At 36.2% G+C, this 16,513-nt stretch overlaps 1 protein-coding gene across 9 annotated transcripts in view; it reads left to right on the forward strand.

The window, feature by feature from the left end:
• Window positions 1–16,513, forward strand: part of NFASC (neurofascin) — a 202,246-nt gene that overhangs the window by 55,542 nt on the left and 130,191 nt on the right. For all 9 annotated transcript variants that reach the window (XM_074222467.1, XM_074222463.1, XM_074222469.1 and 6 more), the window contains exon 3: window positions 14,512–14,620. In XM_074222467.1, the coding sequence (XP_074078568.1) occupies window positions 14,512–14,620 (109 nt within the window). The remainder of the gene's footprint in view (window positions 1–14,511; window positions 14,621–16,513) is intronic.

A 16,513-nucleotide genomic window follows, 5' to 3' on the forward strand; every position in this document is an offset into this window, starting at 1 on the left:
TGGAGTCAGGAGTACCTGGGTTCAAATCCGGTCTCAGACACTTAATAATTACCTAGCTGTGTGGCCTTGGGCAAGCCACTTAACCCCATTTGCCTTGCAAAAAAACTAAAATAAATAAAATAAAAAAAACAAAATCTTGAATTTACCTTTCCTTATCACATCTAGTCTGTCCTTGGCAGCTACTATAATCAGCCAAGGTTATTACTAGGACAACAATGAAAAATCCAAATCCTGTGACTTTCTGAAGTACATATGATCATCTTCCATCAAGGGGGAGATCAAGACTGAAGCTGGAGTTTTTCTGTCCTCCATCCCAAGTGTTGACTCCTTTCCAATCTGCTGTTTTATAGGCTACCTACAAGATGTGACCATATTTCTTCAACCAATTCAATGCAAGCTTCCTGTGTACCATAATTCATCCAGTGTTATTTTAGAAACCATTTATAGTTTATTTTTTTCTAATCATACATAAAAACAATTTATAACTTTCATTTTGCTCTCTTATCCCCCTCCTTGAGAAAGAAAGTAATTTTATGGTAGTTTATAGGTGTGCAATCATGCAAAACCTGTTTCCATATTAACCAGGTTGTAAAAGAAAAACAAAGACCAAAACATAATCAAAAATCTCAAAGAAAAATAAAGTTTAAAAATATATGCTTTGATACACATTCAGACTCCTTCAGTTCTTTCTTTGGAGGTGGAAAGCATTTTCTGTCATGAGTCCTTTGGAGTTGCTTGGATCATTGTATTATTGGGAATAGCTAAGTCATTCACAATTGATTATCATACAATATTGCTGTTACTGTGAATAATGTTTTCCTAGTTCTGCTTCTTTCTGCATCAGTTCATATAAGTCTTTCCAGGTTTTTCTGCAAATATCCTGCTTGTCTTTTATTTTAGGGTTTTGAAAGGCAAATGGGGTTAACTGGCTTGCCCAAGGCCACACGGCTAGATAATTATTAAGTGTCTGAGGCCAGACTTGAACCCAGGTACTCCTGACTCCAGGGCCGGTGCTCTATCCACTGCACCACCTAGCCGGCCCCTTGTCTTTCTTATAGGACAAAAGTATTCAATCACAAGTATCTACTACAACTTATTCAGCCATTCCTTAATTGATGGGTATCCCATCAATTTTCAAGTCTTTGCCACCACAAAAAGAGCTGCTTTAAGTCTTTTTTGTACCATAGGTCCTTTTCCTTTTTTTTTAAAAAATCTCTTTGGCATTGCTAGGTCAAAGGATATGCATAGTTTTATAACCCTTTGAGTATAGATTCAAATTGTTCTTCAGAATGGTCGAATCAAATCACAACTCCACCAACATTGCATTAGTGTCCCAATCTTTCCACATCCCCTCCAACATTTCTCATTTTCCATTTCGGATATTTTAACCAATCTGATAGAGATCGAACCTCAGAGTTGTTTTAATTTGTATTTTTCAAATCAATAGTGATTTAGAGCATTTTCATATGATTATAGATAGTTTTGATTTCTTTTTTTCAAAACTCCCTGTTCATATTCTTTGACCATTTATCAATTAGGGAATGACTTATGTTCTTATAAATTTGACTTACTTCTCTATACATTTGGGAAAATGAGGTTTATATTAGAGAAATTTGCTTTAAAATGTTTTTCCCAGTTTCCTACTTTTCTTCTAATCTTGACAGCATTATTTTGTTTGTGCAAAAACCTTTTTAATTTGATATAATTAAAATGATCTCTTCAATAAGATATAATGCTCTCTATCTTTTATTTGGTCATAAATTCTTCCCTTATTCACAGATCAGACAAGCAAAATTTTCCATGCTTCCCTAATTGCTTATGGCATCACTATTTATGTCTAAATTTTGATCTTTTCTTGATGCCCATTTTGATCTTTTCTTGGTTTATACAGTGTGAGATGTGGGTCTATACCTAGTTTCTACCAAACTTCTTTTCAGTTTTCCCAGTAATTTTTGTCAAATAAGTTCCCCAAAGCTTAGATCTTAGTGTTAATCAAACCCTAGATTACCATGGTCATTTACTCCTGTGTATTATGCACCTGATCTATTCCACTGACCCACCACTCTATTTCTTAGCCAATACCAGATTGTTTTGATCTTTATACCTTTGTAATACAAGGGGCGACTAGGTGGTGCAGTGGATAGAGCACTGGCCCTGGAGTCAGGAGTACCTGGGTTCAAATCCGGTCTCAGACACTTAATAATTACCTAGCCATGTGGCCTTGGGCAAGCCACTTAGCTCCATTTGGTTTGCAAAAGCCTTAAAAAAATAACTTTGTAATACAGTTTGAAATCTGGTATAGCTAGGTCACCTTCTTTCACATCATTTTTTCATTGATTTCCTTAATATTCTAGACATTTTGTAATTCAAATTGAATTTTCATATTATTTTTCTAAACTCTACTGAAAGGGTTATAAAACTATGCATATCCTCTGACCTAGCAATGCCACTACTAATTGTGGATCCCAAAGAGATTTTTTTTTTAAAAAAAGGAAAAGGCCCTGTGGTACAAAAATACTTATAGCAACTTTTTTTGGTGGCAAAGACTTGAAAATTGATGGGATATCTATCAATTGGAGAATGGCTGAACACACTGAGGTAGATAATTGTGATTGAATTCTTTTGTCCTATAAGAAAGGACAAGCAGGATGTTTTCAGAAAAACCTGGAAAGACTTACATGAACTGATGCAGAGTGAAAGAAACAGAACTAGGAAAACATTATTTACAGTAACAGCAATATTGTATGATAATCAATTGTGAATGATTTAGCTATTTCCAATAATACAATGATCCAATACAATGATCTACTTTATTTAGGTAGAATTTTCATTTTTCTTATATTGGCTCAGCCCATCCATGAGTAATTGATGTCTGTTGTTTAGATCTAACTTTTATTTGTGTGAAAAATGTTTTGTAATTGTGTCCATATCATTCCTGGGCTTGCTTTGGCAAGTAGAATCTCAAGTATTTTATATTATTTACTGTTATTTTAAATGGAATTTCTATTTTGATCTTTCCTATTATATTTTGTTGGTAATATATAAAAATGCTGATGATTATGTGACTTTACTTTATATGCTGCAATTTTGCTGAAGTTGTTAATTATTTCAGTTTTTTAGTTGATTCTCTATGATTCTTTAAGTATGTAATCATATCATCTGCAAAGAGTGATAGTTTTGTTTCCTCATTGCCTACTCTGATTCCTTTAATTTCCTTTTCTTTAATTGCTACTGACAGTATTTCTATTACAATATTGAATGATAATGGTGATATTGGGCAACCATGCTTCACCCCCTGATCTTATTGGGGAGTTTTCTAGCTTATCCCTGATATAAATGATGTTTGCTGATGGTTTTAGATAGATACTACTTATCTTAAGGAAAGCTCCATTATTCCTATACTTTCTAGTGTTTTTAAAAAGAATGAGTGTTGCATTTTAACACAAGGTTTTTCTTCATCTATTGAGATAATCATATGATTTTGTTTTTTGTTATTGATTTAGTCATTTATGCTGATAGTTTCCTAATATTGAATCAGTCCTCCATTGCTGGTCCCATATTTTTTGTTATAAAAGGAATTTGGTAGGGCTCCATCTATTTTTTCAAATAGTTTATATAGCTTTGGAATGAATTTTTCTTTAAATGTCTATTATAATTCACTTATGAATTTGCTGGTCCTGGGAATTTTTTTCTGAGGGAGCACATTGATAGCTTATTCAATTTCTTTTTCTAATGTTGGGTTATTTAAGCAATCCATTTCCTCTTCTGTTGATCTGCACAATTTATGTTTTTGTAAATATTCATCTATTTCACTTAGAGTGTCAGATTTATTGGTATATATTTGGAGAAAATAACTCTTAATAACTGTTTTAATTTCCTCTTCATTGGTGATAAAGTCCCCCTTTTCAATTTAGATAATGGTAATTTGGATTTCCTCTTTTTAAAAAAAATCAAATTAATCAATGGTTTAATTATTTTATTGGGGAAGGAGCGTTTTCATAAAACTAGCTCCTAGAGTTATTCATTATTTTTTATTTTAATTAATTAATTAAACCAATTTTATCGCTCTGTTCTTTGATTTTTCAGGATTTCCATTTTGGGGTTTAAGAATTTTTAATTTGCTCTTTTTCTAGGTTTTTTTAGTTGCATACCAGTTTGTTAATCTGTTCTTTCTCTTTTATTAATGTAAGTGTTTAGAGATATAAAATTTCCCCTAAGTACTGTTTTGACTGCATCCCTTTTGGTATGTCATTCTCTTTAATGAAATTGTTGATTGTTTCTACAATTTATTCTTTGATTCACTCATTCTTTTGGATTGGATTATTTTAGTTTCCTATAATTTTTATTCTATGTTTTATGGCCCTTTATTGAATATAATTTTTATTATATTCTAATCTGAAAAGGATAATTTAATATTTCTGCTTTTCTGAATTTCTGAGACTTTTGTGGTCTAATATTTGGTTAATTTTGTGTGTAGTTACCATGTACCACTGAGAAAAGGCTATACTTTCTATTCCTATTATGTTTTCTCCAGAGATCTATTATATCTAATTTTTCTAAAATAGAATTTGTCTCCTTAATTGCTTTCTGGTTTATTTTTTTTGCTAGATTTATCTAGTACTGAAAGGGCAAAATTGAGATCCCCATTAATATAGTTTGACTGTCTATTTCCTCCTATAATTCATTTAACTTTTCCTTTAAGAATTTGTAATGCTATGCCTTTATGTCTGTTTGTCTTTGTGTCTGTGTGTGTGTGTGTGTGTGTGTGTGTGTGTGTGTGTGTGTGTGTGTGTGTTGAGTATTGATACTATCTATGGTACCTTTCAGCAAAATTTAGTTCCCTGCTTATTTCTTTTAATTAGCTCTATTTTTGCATTTGCTTTGTCTGAGATCATGATTGCTACCCCTCTGTTTTTAATATCACCTGAAGCATAATAGATTCTCTACCAGCACTTATTTTTATTCTCTGCCTATCTTTCTGTTCCAAGTTTATTTCTCGTAAACAACATATTGTTGTATTCTTGCTATCTGCTTATTTTATGGATGAGTTCATCCCATTCACTTGAACGATTACTAACTGTGTATTTCCCTCCATCCTACTCCCCCCAGCTATTTATTCTTCTCTCTCCTTTTAAATGTGCTCCTCTATAGCCTGTTTTGTTTCTGACTACTGCTTCTCCCAACATTCAGTGCCTCTTAAAAACATCTAAATTGATCAAGAACTTTTTAACTTAATCTAAAAACTTTGATTCATGGAAGTATCATCTCACATGTTTATGATAACAGAATTTTTTGACTTGCTTTGAAGAGAGGAAGGAACTTTTTACTCACTTGCTTTAGGGGAGTGAAATGATTTATCAATAGACTCAATGACCCCCACACACACACAGATACACACTCTAACATTTATTTGATTTGGAGAAATCAGGAGGAATATAGAGAAGATAGTCTCAGTGATACCAGAAGAAAAGAAATAAAAGAACATCAATGAAATATTTAGACTACACAGAAGAGAGCAGAAGGAAATTGAAGGAGACCTAGAAAAGCACAGTGATGGGATTACAGTTTCAAAAGTAATTTTTCTTTATGGGTAACCTCATCATTTGTTATAGACCCCATTTATCTTTCCCTCATTGGATAGGCACACAAACTAATATGTGTGTTTATAGATACTATATTTAATTTATCATTTTACTAGGTGTATATATATATGTGTGTGTGTGTGTGTGTGTCTATGCATATACATATATAATAAATGTATATATGTATACATATTTATTTGTAGGAGAAACAAGGAAACTGGTGTCACCAGATCATAAAGTTGAAAATTAATTGTATTTAAGGGATGAGAGAGAAAAGTGCCAAGGATGATGAGATTATAACCTTGGGGAACTAGAAAGTGATCTTTCAGCAAAATAGGGAGTTTAGAGTAGTGGAGAAGGGACCTACTCTGTTGGACTTATTGAGTTTGAGATGACCCACAAATTTTTGGAGTGTGACTGAAATCCAAGAGAAAGATTGAGACTAGATGAATTGATTTGAGAGTCATCTTCGAAGAAATGACCCTGGAACCCCTGGGAGCAGATTAGATTACCAAGGGAGAGAGAATAGAAAGAAACTAGACAAAGTCCTGGTGAGTTATCCAAGCAAAGGGGTAGATAATGTTCCAATAAAGGTGATTGTGAAAATGGTAATATAGATAGGAGGAGAACTGAGAGACTCTAGTTGTGTCACAGAAGCCATGGGAGGAAAGAGGTTAAAGTCAGATTAAGTGCATATAGTCCCTTCCATCAGGCAATTTTTATTCTTATGGGGGAAACAGGACTCTCTTTTTGAAGGAGCTCTCAAATTAGATGGGGACAATTCACAGTATTCCTGACCTCTGGGATCTTTTGTTTGATGAGGAAGGCACAGTTCCTGCCCAGAAAGACTTCTAGTTTGATGACAGAGATAGGGCTTATGATAAGAGGAAAATAATTTGGACTACAAATAGTTAAAATAGAAAGACATACTCAAAACCAGTTTCAGCTGGTATGTCACAAAATGGCAATCACAGAACTCTGGAATATTTTGCTTTTCTTCTCACCCCTCTGGACAAAACTGAAGTCACATCATTTGCTCATTCAATCTGCTAGATAAACAGCTGGTGAGGGCAGTTAACATTTCCCCCAGATTATACTTCTCATTTTAATTAAGATGATTTTTCCTGCCTGGAGATTAGTTTCAAGTTGATGCTTTTAACCCTTTGGCATGAGTCAAGGAAGGAATTTGGCACCTGAGGACAATTTACTGAATGAAACTTTTCCATTTTTCTGTTTCTGTCTCTTTGTTCTGTCTGCAGTCCTCATCCCTAGTAGCAGCTGACATGGGCAGCAACAGCAAGTAATATGCACTCCATGTTCAGTTTTTAGAGAGAAGCTGTGCCTTCTAGATGAGCTCCCCAAGCTCTGTCTGGTTTAGAAAATAGCTGTCTGGCCTTGACAAATATAGGCTCCTTCTGGCTCTATGCCCTTCCTCCCCAAAATCAACTTAGGCAAGAAAGTGTGAATGTCAATGTCATAGCAAGGGAGAGGGAGAGAAGTAATGGGAGAGACAAAGTGTTTTCTGAGGTGAGGAAACTTTATTTTATTCTTGACTCTATGACTGACTTGGGCATGTCTTCTGAAACTTTCCATACCCAGATTTCCACATCTTTATCATGGGGAATGTTTATATTTTCCCCTCAATCCTAACAGGGTTGTGAAAAGGACAAAATAACAGAACAGACAAAAATATGCTTTTAAATGGAGTGTATTAAAAAGCAAGGGATTAGTAGAATCCCCCAAATTACCCTAAATTCTTTCTGGTTTGACAGGTCAGGTAGGAGGGGAAATTAATACCTACTATACAGTCCTTGGCATTGTACTAAAGTGGTGGATTCAGAGTGGACTCTTAACCTTCAAGAGCTTCCAATCTAGTGAGAAAAACAAAGCTAACAAGAAAACAGCAACAAGGGATTAAAAGGTGGGGATAATTCAGTGCTAAATTACATTGAATTATACTAAATAAATTATCACAGGGGCAGCTAGGTGGCGCAGTGGACACAGCACCAGCCCTGGAGTCAGGAGTACCTGAGTTCAAATCCAACCTCAGACACAATAATTAATTACCTAGCTGTGTGGCCTTGGGCAAGCCACTTAGCCCCATTTGCCTTGCAAAAAAAAAAACAAACCTAAAAAAAATTATCATGGTGGTGGGGGAGGGAAGGATGGGGAGGGAGACTAAGGAAAAATACATCAGTGAAAAAAAGACTTTGCTGAGGGGGCTCATGTATCCATGTAGAATAAGTAGAATCTGGACAGGCAGAAAAGAGAGAAGAGGACATATCTTTTTGAAGTGACTTTATATTTATTTACTAAAATAAACATTGTAACATGTCCTCCACTAGTAATGTCTTCCTTGAGGAAGAAGACTGGCTTGTTCTGTCTTTGTATGTCCTGTGATTTCATTGGCACAGGAACTTCCCTATATCCAGGCAAATTAGTAATTATTCTGCCAACTCTAATCAAAAAGAGTTTTCTGGGGGCAGGACAGGTTAAGGGACTGTCTCAGGACCAATTACACACCCAGGATGTGTCAGATGGAGGACTTGAACTCAGTGTTACTAACTAAGGCTGCCTCTCTATCCGTGCACATAGTAGGTATTTAATATTTCCCTTACTTTAATTAATAAATTAATAAATTTAATAATTTACTTAATTTGACCCATCTTTTTTGTATTTATTTCTGAGTTGAATGATCCAAAAATTTTCATCTACTAATATATTCAGATAGATAGATAGATAGATAGATAGATAGATAGATAGATAGATAGATACAATCTCCAATTTTTTATGTCCTGTTTGGGAAAGAATTGAAAAAGTCTTTCTAAAGAAGAACTTTCCTATCCAAAGTGAAATCTTATATATCTCTGCATTTTTGCGAACATTACCTTGTAATTAGCAACATAGTAGTCCAGCATGCATTCACTTCCACTAGATAGATAGGCTTGGTGGATTGGGGGGACATTTTGGGATGGGAGAGATAAGCTGCTATGGTTGGGTAATATATCCCATGATTTTCATCTTGTGGAATGTTGTGCTTGGTATCTTCTACAATTCCTGTGCTGGTGACTCTTACTTTTTATGATTATCATTTTTTAAAGTATTAAACATCTATTTAACAGGACACTTTGCTAGGCTCTGTACAAGGAGATTCATCTGGATGGACTCCTCTGTGATTTGTGAATTTTTCATGAAAGACAGACATGCTAGTTAGGATATACAAATGGTAGCATTTTTATAAGAAAGAACAAGGCCTCTCTTCCCTAAATTCCTTGAAAGAACAATTAAATATATTGGCAGGTATAAGGGAAGTGTCTCTGACAACTGAATACAAAGCTAAATAGATTCAACTCAATTCAATAAACACTTAACAAGTAAGACATAGCAATGGGCTCTTGAAGAAGACAGACTGGGACCTTACATTCTACTGGGGGCAGGTAACAACTTGTACCTAGATGAATAATATATGAAGTAAATTTGAAGAAAAGGAAGCACTAATATGTGAAGAAATCAGAAAAAAAGGTTTTTATAGAGAAAGGAAAGAGAATAAGCATATATTTAATACCTATGTGAAAGACACTGTGCTAAGCATTTTACAAATATTAATTCATTAGACCCCTCAAAAACCATTCTCCAAGAGAGGTGCTATTATTGTCCCCATCTTACACTTGTGGAAACAGACAAACTTGCCTAGCATCACACAGTCAATGTCTGAGGTTGGATTTGAACTCAGTTTTTCCTTACTCTAGGCTAAGCCCTCCTAGCTGCCTTTAGTAGTTACTAGAACTGGATCCTGAAAGGAACAAGAGGTTCCCAGGAACAGAGATTAGGAGATAGAAAAGTCTAGACACAAAGGCATGAAGGTGAGACATATGATGTCATATGCACAAATCAGTAAGTAGCCTACTTCTATAGGAATGTAGAGTTTATAATGGAAGGGAGTCATCCTTGGAAGTTCTATGTCCCATCTGGGCAAGGAAAGGAGGTTTTTCTCCAGTCAACACAGCAAAGAAAGACTCTTAAAGACCAAAGGAACTTTGAAAAGGTCACTACAAAGAGAAGTGTCTGTTTTTCCTCAAAGAAAATGACTATCAAGGGCAGCTAGGTGTCTCAGTGGCCCTGGAGTCAGGAGGACCTGAGTTCAAATGTAACCTCAGACACTTAACACTCACCTAGCTATGTGACCTTGGGCAAGTCACTTAACCCCATTGCCTTAAACAAAAGAAAAAGAAAAAAGAAATTGACTATCTTAATGCAGAAGAAAAATATTCAATATAGTTCTCACTGGACCTTGAGCAAATCACTCCACTATTGGATTTTGTTGAGGAGGTCTGACTCTGAATCCTGTGATTTTCTTAGGCCAATTTCTTTCTACGACCTTCACTAAAAACCTGCCCTTACCCTCCACAACTAGCTAATCATCAAATACCCTATTGATTCTTGAATAACTCATAGCTTTCCTTCCAGGTCCTAACTCTTTAGTCCATCCAGTTCATTCTACATATTGATACCAGATGAATTTTTCCTTAACTATCTCTGAGTATGTCCCTCATCTGCTCACAAACTTGCAATACTTTGCCTATTTTCTATAGGATAAAGTCCAGCTTCTTCTTATTCTAGGTCTTCTAGAATGTGCTTCACTACTACATCAGTCTTCTACTTTAATCAAAACTGATCTACTCACTATTCTCCAAACATGCCTTGAATTTTCTTCTCTACTTCTAGGCTTTCTCTCATGACATTTTTCCCTGCTTGAGAAGCGTTTACCTTCACTCTCTGTCACACTAAATTCCCCAAGTGTTTCTCTCCACTTGTTATATGGCATCTGGCTCTTTTGAACCTGTGGTTCATATTGTTCACAGGTTTTCTTGGCAAAGTTATTGGAGTGATTTGCTGTTTCCTTCTCCAGATTAAGGCAACAGAGATTAAGTGACTTGCTCAGAGTCACACAGCTAGTTTTTGAGCCTAAATTTGAACTCACAAATGTGCATATACATGAAATAATACAAATACATGCACATATATATATATATATATAGCTATTCATTTGTTTCCCAATATTAAAATTTTCCTGAATTTCCCTACTACCTCAACTTGATGATAAAACCCCTAGTATATTCAGTGTTTGGAAGTATAATTGATATTCTGTTTATCATTCTATTGATACAGATGGTCCAAAGTCAATATTTTTTTTAGGTTTTTGCAAGGCAAATGGGGTTAAGTGGCTTGCCCAAGGCCACACAGCTAGGTAATTATGAAGTGTTTGAGGCTAGATTTGTACTCAGGTACTCCTGATTCCAGGGCCAGTGCTCTATCCACTACACCACCTAGCTGCCCCCAAAGTCAATATTTTTAAAAATTAATTCTATTTGGCTTTATGTGGTAGAAGGAAATTCATCTTGCTAGTTGGGTTTTGCTTTGAATAATGCTAAAATACATCTTCAGAAAAAATGCCCTGACTACATTTATTCATAGGAGCATTTTTAGTGGATAATAACTGAAGAAATTATGGTACATGAATGTAAGAGAATATTATAGAAGACCACACATGTTAGCACATTTCCTATAGTCCCAGCTGTTGAGGAGGCTGAAGCAAGTGGATGATTTGATTTGGGGACTTCTAAGTTCTGATTGTAGACTTTAATCTCTAGACACTAATCAGATACTGCCTGATTCTAGACAGTAAGTTTAGATCCAATATGGTGAGTCCCCAGGAGCAGGAAGCCATGAGATGCCTAAGGAGAGGTGAATCATTCCAAATTGAAAAAAAAGAGCAGGTTAAAGCTCTGTCAATCAGCATTGAAACTGAGCCCAATGAGTGGTTGCTGCATTTCTAGCCTGGGTAAAGTAGGAAAACCCACTCTTAGGAGTGAAAAAAAGAGAATATTTCTATGACATTAGAAATAAGTGGCAAAAAGGACACAGAGGAATATAAGAAGATTTATATGACCTGAGGTAGAATAAAGTGAGCAGAAACAGGAAAACAAGATATATGAAGATAGCAATTTAAATGGAAAGAATTTTTAAAAAATAACTGTTATCAGGCCATGCTTTTTTTTGTTTGTTTGTTTGTTGTTTTAGGGGTTTTTGCAAGGCAAATGGGGTTAAGTGGCCCAAGGCCACACAGCTAGGTAATTATAAAGTGTCTGAAGCTAGATATGAACTCAGGTACTCCTGACTCCAGGGCTGGTGCTCTATCCACTGCGCCACCTAGCTGCCCCCAACATGCTTTTTTAAATGACTTATTTTGGTTGCATAAAATGTGCCTACCTCCCTTCTTTGCAGAGATGGCAGATTATGGATACAGAATATTAAATAAATAATTTCAAACAAAGTTGATTGGTTTTGCTTTTCTCTTTTTTTTCCCCTTCCCCTTCTTCTTTCCCTTTGGTCTCCCACTTTTTTTTTCTCTTTTTAAATCTCTGATACAAAAGGTGGCTCACTGGCTAGGGGAAGAGGAGGGATATATTAAGAAATAAAAGGAATGTAAAAGTAAAGTTATCAACAGATATGATGACACATACCAGTAGGTAATCTCAGCTACCAAGGAGGCTGAGGCTGCCACTGCCACTGTTAGAATGTCCTCATTAAGTATAGCACTTATATGGAGAGCTCCCAGAGAATAACTAGGCTGCCTAAGGAGAGAACTGGCCAGATTGCAAATAGAGCAACTCAAAGCTCTCATGCTGATCACTAAGGAGTTGGACCTAGAAGTGGACCCTGTATTGCTAGTGTGGTCAAGGTAGGAAAACCTAGTCTCAAAATGAATGGATAGAGTGATGTTAATAATAACATTTTAAAAATACATCTCCAAATTCTGTTCCCAAACAGACAGACTTATTAGGAGGGAAGAGACTTGCAAATTTACTAGTAGGCATGAGGAAACGTGCCTGAGATTAACATTTTGTTGTAGAGTAATCCAAACATAGGCATACGTGTTCATTGAATAATTATGATAGTAACGCCTCATACACACACACACGCACACACACACACACACACACACACACACACACACACACACACACACACATATATATATAGGACTTTACATTTTTTCAAAGTATTTTTTGCATATTTTATCTCATTTGGTTCTCATATAGGTCCCTAGAGAAAAGGTTCTTAAACTTTTTTTTCCCTTTTTTTACTTTCATTCCTCTCTCTGGGTCCTACTCTTTACTATGGCTGCAAGTGAGTACCTTAATCCTCCTTGTCTTTCAGCTTCCTTGTTACATTTTATCTTTTCCTATTACAATATAAGCTACTTGAGGACAGAGAATTTCTTTCTTCTGGTTTATATTTGTATTCCCAGTACTTAACAAAATGTTGATATGTAGTAAACATCTATTAATAAATGCTTATAGACCCGGCTTTTTTTGGGAGTCATGTAACCCTTTGGCAGTCTAGCAAAGACTAGAGACTTCCTTTCAGAATAATATTTTATATGAATAATAAATAATTACATTGAAATTAAGTCATCACCCTTTGATCCAGCAATACCACTACTGGGCCTATACCCTGAAGAGATGATGAAAAAGGTTAAAAAACATCACTTGTACAAAAATATTCATAGCAGTCCTGTTTGTGGTGGCAAAGAATTGGAAATCAAGTAAATGTCCTTCAGTTGGGGAATGGTTTAGCAAACTGTGGTATATGTATGTCATGGAACACTATTGTTCTATTAGAAACCAGGAGGGATGGGATTTCAGAGAAGCCTGAAAAGACTTGCAGGAACCAATGCTGAGCGAGACTAGCAGAACCAGAACATTGTACACCCTAACAGAAGCATGGGGTTGATGATCAATCTTAATGGACTTGCTCATTCCATCAGTGTAACAATCAGGGATAATTTTAGGGTATTTGTGATGGGAAATACCATCTGTATCCAAAGAAAGAATTGTGGAGTTTAAACAAAGACCAAAGTCTATTACATTTAATTTTTTTTAAAATGGTATCTTATGTAATTTTGCTATCTCTTATATTTTATTTTTCCTTGAGGATATAATTTCTCTTTTAACACATTCAATTTTGATCAATGTATAGCAAAGAAACAATGCAAATACTAGCAGACTGCCTTCTGTGGGGAGTTGGGGGGAGGGAAGCAAGACGGGGGAAAAAATTGTAAAGTTCTAAAGACAATTAAAAAAAGAAATAATGTAATCAAAATGTTTTTTTAAAATTAGTTCATAGGTCTCAAGTTAAGAAATGCCTGCCTGGGGTGGCTACGTAGCACAGTGGATGGAACACTGGCCCTGGAGTCAGGAGTACCTGAATTCAAATCTGGCCTCAGACATGGAATAATTACCTAGCTGTGTGGCCTTGGGCAAGCCACTTAACCCCACTGCCTTACAAAAAAAGAAGGGGGGGGGCGAAGAAATGCCTGCCCTAGAGAGCAGGAATTATCCTTCCCATTTGACAGATAGGGAGCTTGAGGCACAGAAAGGGCAAAGTCTAAAGCAAAGTCAAGACTAGAACCTGTTTCCTACTTTCAAGTCTAGTGCTTTTTTTTTTTACATCTTAGGAAATCTCCCTAGGTCTTTGTTTTCTTCCTATAGAAAATGGGAGAATGATGGTAGCCAGAAAAAAAAATTATGCATGTTAATTTGATCAGTCTGAGATTCTGAGTGCTTTCCCCAACACTGCAGATTATAATCCATCCACATTTTATCCCTTGTGACTCTCATTCCAGTCCGTTTGTAAATTCCCCACAGAGTTTCTATCTTTTTTCTTATATGAATAGTTAAACTCAACTCCTATAATAGATACTAAATGTTTGTAAATTGAATAGCTTTTCTGGTGATATTGTGAAAATTAATGAAATCATTATATTGTTCCTTATGTATATGAACCTCTTGGGAAATGTCCAGCCCTAAACCACAGAACTTTCTCCTGGAGTAACCCTGTGAATTTCCTTTTTATTTTGAGACAGGTTTCTTGACTTATGTGCAGTTTGGGAAAGTGGAGTTTTCCATCCCTCTGCTGGCCAGGACAGTGCCTCCAATACTGTTTCCAAAAGGAGGGTGAATGAAACAGAGAAGGTAGGTGCATCCTGGGTTGTAGGGCCATGCTTAAGAAAACAAAGTCCTGGGGGGAAGGTTGAATTATTTGACTGGAGAAATATTTGCTAATCTTTGGGTATCTTTATGGCCAGGAACAGTCTTCAAATATTTGTAAGACTTATCACATAGGACTGGAATTGACCTATTCAAAAAGAAAGAAGAAAGGAATAGAAGTTGAAATATAAGGAATAAGTAGAAAGGGCTACCTCAGAAATGATCAAGTTTCTAGTCATCAAAGATTTTCCTGTAGAGTCTGGATGGCCATTTGTCCAAGATGTTATCAGAGCGAGTCAAGATTCAGCTATGGTTTGGATGGATGAACTTTGAAGTCCTTTACAATTCTGAAATTCTGCAGTCTTAATCAGGTCCGTTCAGGAACTCCCAAATCTCAGGAAATCAAACATGCTTGTCAGAGACCACCCAGAGACACAGCACAGTCTAAATCAGTACCATGAGAATGTTTGGTTGTGTGTGTTGGTATGCATACACATATATGTGTGTATATACATATACACACTATTATCTTGGCACATGGGGTTGTCAAAGTTTTGTCTTAGAATTCCTTGGTTTCCAGGAATAGATGAATAAAACCTTCCCTCTCTGAAAGTTATTGTCTTTGGAATTCATTATTTTTTTCCTGGAGAAAAGAAGACTGGAAGATATTTGTAAATATATAAGTCTCTGAAGAATCCCAGGGAGTACATGGGATTAGCTATTCTTTTCTGCTTTAAAGACCCTCAAAATGAAGAAATTACATTGAAATTGCATTATAGGGGTGGCTAGGTGGCGCAGTGGATAAAGCACCGGCCCTGGAGTCAGGAGTCCCTGGGTTCAAATCCGGTCTCGGAAACTTAATAATTACCTAGCTGTGTGGCCTCGGGCAAGCCACTTAACCCCATTTGCCTTGCAAAAACCTAAAAAAAATTGCATTATAGAGTTTTAGGTTAGACATTAGGGAGAATTTCTTGAGATTGTGGAAGTATTTAAAAACTGTAAACCATCAAACTCTCCTAGCTGTTACCCAGTCTCCAAACCCCTCATCTTCAGGGAATCTTTGCTTATGTGTAATCTCAAAGTTGCCTTTAACAATTGAAGTTCCTTCCCTCAGAGTTCTATTTGCTCGATATGGGAGGGATAGAAAAAAATCAAATAAAGAGTCCTCTGCTGCCCTTGTTTTTGTCCAGGGAAAGCTGTTTCTCAGTGTTGTATATAAAGTTCTGCATTACCAGCTGCAGAGGGGTTTCTTCTTCTTTGGAAAAACTTGAAGCCAAATCGATGTAGGCTTTCCTTTACCAAGCAGATGCAACCATTAGACATGAATATAAAGTGATTGTACAGGGTGATCACCTTCACTGAAGAATCAGTAAACAGCCTAGCCTTTGACCCTCTTCCCCAAGCCCCAAGCTTCTATCTCTTCATCATCTTTTGTAAGCTTTGTGAGTGACAGCTCAAGCATATGGGGGATCATCAGAGGGAGGGTCTCCAGGGAATATGGGAGGGACCCTCAAGGGAGGGTGAAGAGGTGGAGAACAATTGGCTCTTGGCAGATGAACAGCTGTCCAAGGGCACAGTGAGTGGTCACAGGGGGAGATCTAAACTAGAGCAACTCAATATTTCTGAGATCTGCCTTTCCCCATCTGGGATTCAAACTTCCTTTTGCCCTGAAGCAATGCTAGTTTTAGCCTCAACCCCCTTGGGTAGTAGGGAAGGAAATGAAAGAAGTGAGGTATGAAATTTTAATGGTAAAATAATTGGCAATTTATCACAAGTTTATTGCTTGAGTTTCAGAACTGGGGTGGCACTGATAAAGAGCTCAGAAGCCAGAATGGATCCTTTAATTCCCTGGGTTTGACATCTCTCCGTAGAGTTTTT

This window comes from Macrotis lagotis, chromosome 2, assembly GCF_037893015.1.
Source record: "Macrotis lagotis isolate mMagLag1 chromosome 2, bilby.v1.9.chrom.fasta, whole genome shotgun sequence".
NCBI lineage: Eukaryota > Metazoa > Chordata > Mammalia > Peramelemorphia > Peramelidae > Macrotis > Macrotis lagotis.